This window comes from Condylura cristata, unplaced genomic scaffold, assembly GCF_000260355.1.
Source record: "Condylura cristata isolate star-nosed mole 26May11 unplaced genomic scaffold, ConCri1.0 scaffold00041, whole genome shotgun sequence".
Classification (NCBI taxonomy): domain Eukaryota; kingdom Metazoa; phylum Chordata; class Mammalia; order Eulipotyphla; family Talpidae; genus Condylura; species Condylura cristata.
The window spans coordinates 6625198-6627401 of NW_004567142.1; the positions used below are offsets into that span (position 1 = coordinate 6625198).

Below are 2204 nucleotides of genomic sequence, written 5' to 3' on the forward strand. Positions count from 1 at the left end.
CTGTGCCCCCTCACACCTGTGCCCCCTCACACCTGTGCCCCTCCACACCTGTGCCCCCTCACACCTGTGCCCCTCCCTCCACACCTGTGCCCCCTCACACCTGTGCCCCTCCCTCCACACCTGTGCCCCTCTCTCCACACCTGTGCCCCCTCACACCTGTGCCCCTCCACACCTGTGCCTAGCCCCTCTCTGGCCTCTGATTTGGGCTCCCGTGCAGGGGTGTTCTACTCCCCTGGGTCTTTGATCTTGTTTCTCCTTGCCTTCCTGTGTCCCTCCCAGGGCTTCTGAGTGCCAGCATGGTGACATTTGGGCTCTATCTGGCTAAATCTGCGTGTTCGGGGTGGGGTGAGGAGCCAAGCTGTGTGCCGCAGATGCTGCCTCTCTCCGCTGGGCCAGAAGCAACACCCTGCTTCCATTGTAACAAGCAAAAATGTCCCCAGATCACTGCCAAAGAGCCCCTGGGCGACACCATCAGGCCCAGTGAAGAATCACCCCTGTTTCTCTGGTTCTCTCTACCTCCCTGTATCTCTCTGACTCCCCTCCCCTCCCACACACCAGCCCAGGTGCCTTCTCCCCTCCCCCCCAGGCCCTCACCTGTCACCAGCAGCTCCAGGGCATCGCTGGGCTGGGACCAGACGCCATGCTCCCAGCCCAGTCTCTGGTAGCAGCAGTGGTAACTGCCCCCCTGGGCCGGGGTCACCTTCTCCAGGAAGAACTCTGCCACCTCCTCAGATACATTCTGGTGCACTGTGGTAGCTCCGGGCTTGAAGAGCATGAACCTCCAGGCAGGCTGGGGTGCCTGGCACCTCAGGGTCACATTCACCCCTGGGGTCACAACTGCAGCTGGCTGAACCCCCAACCATGGCTTGGGGTAGGAACCTGGGAGGACTGAATAAAATGGGTGTTCTGGGTCCTCTGACTGCCTGGTGCCCCAGGAGATGGAGGGGAGGTAGGGATGGAAGGTACGTCACCTGGGCAACCATGCCCCTTTCTCACCCCCAGGGCGCAGCAGACCGCTCCGGTCCCCCGCTGTCCTCCTCAGCAGTGGATTTCAGTCCATCTGCCTGTTCTGCTCCCCACTCTGTCTCTGGTGAACACCCTGCACCTCTGGCCTGTACCTCAGTTCTTGTATGCATAAATAAATAAATAAATCTTTTTTGAAAATGAAAATTTTAGAAGGTCCCAGGTCATGATTTTGAACACTTCAACAGTTTAAGTTGTGTATGAGAAAAGAGTGAGAAATGAAGGTAAAAGACAAGTGACCGGACTGACAAGGGACAGATAAGTCACAAACATGAAGAGCGCAGAGGGAACCCTGACGTGAGCCAACCAGAAGACGACCAGTCGTTCAGAGGGTGGAGCCTCTTGGCCAAGCAGGTGGGCAGGGCGGGGGCGGCCCCACTCAGCAGCCATCATTTCAAATAACCGTGATACTCTAGTCAGTATTTTAAGCTGCTCAAATGCTCAGATCTTCTATTAATGTAGCTTACAAAATATAACACATATCTTAAAATATTAAATATCTTAATATCTTAAAATATTAAAACAACTGGAGACTATTTCGGCCTTCTAGTTTTTCAAAAACGACAGCCACTCTTAGTGCACATTTGGGGTCCAGACACAATGAAAGCGGGAACTGTGGTGCACGTGAGTGCACTTGCAGAAGGCAGTTTGTCCTCCTCTCTCAGGATCACAAAGCACATGACGCACGGCCTCATGATCCCCTGCTCCTCTCCACACGGATACACGTGGCTGTGAAAACTTACTCAGAGTCTCGGGTGCAGTGAGGGGCGCAGGCTAGCGGTTGGAAACCACCTAATGCCACAGACACGCCAGATGAACTAGAATCCAGCCAGACGCTGGCAATGAGAGGCAGCAGTTTTTTAAAAAAGAAAGACAGGGAGCTCTCTGACATGGAGCATCGCCAAGAGAGACTGCGGACTGAAAAACGCGAGCGGTAAAACAGTGAACCAGAAAATCAGAGGTGCAACTGGGTATTTGAATGCACAGAAATTCTCAGTGAGGATTCAGAGTTAATTTAAGGAAGGTGAGGAAGGGGAAGAGAAAGTCTGTGTGTCATCCTCTGACGGTTACGGAATTTTTTTAAAAGTCTTTTTTTAAAAGACCTACAGAACTGGGGTACAGGCCAAAGGTGCAGGGGCGTCTCCCCACCAGAGACAGAGTGGGGAGCAGAACAGGCAGAT

The 2204-nt window shown here is 53.7% G+C and overlaps 1 protein-coding gene across 1 annotated transcript in view; it reads right to left on the reverse strand.

The window, feature by feature from the left end:
• OSCAR (osteoclast associated, immunoglobulin-like receptor) overlaps positions 1-2204 on the reverse strand; it is a 5700-nt gene that overhangs the window by 2102 nt on the left and 1394 nt on the right. The window contains exon 2 of the mRNA XM_012733547.1: positions 517-888. Coding sequence (XP_012589001.1) covers positions 517-888 — 372 coding nt within the window. The remainder of the gene's footprint in view (positions 1-516; positions 889-2204) is intronic.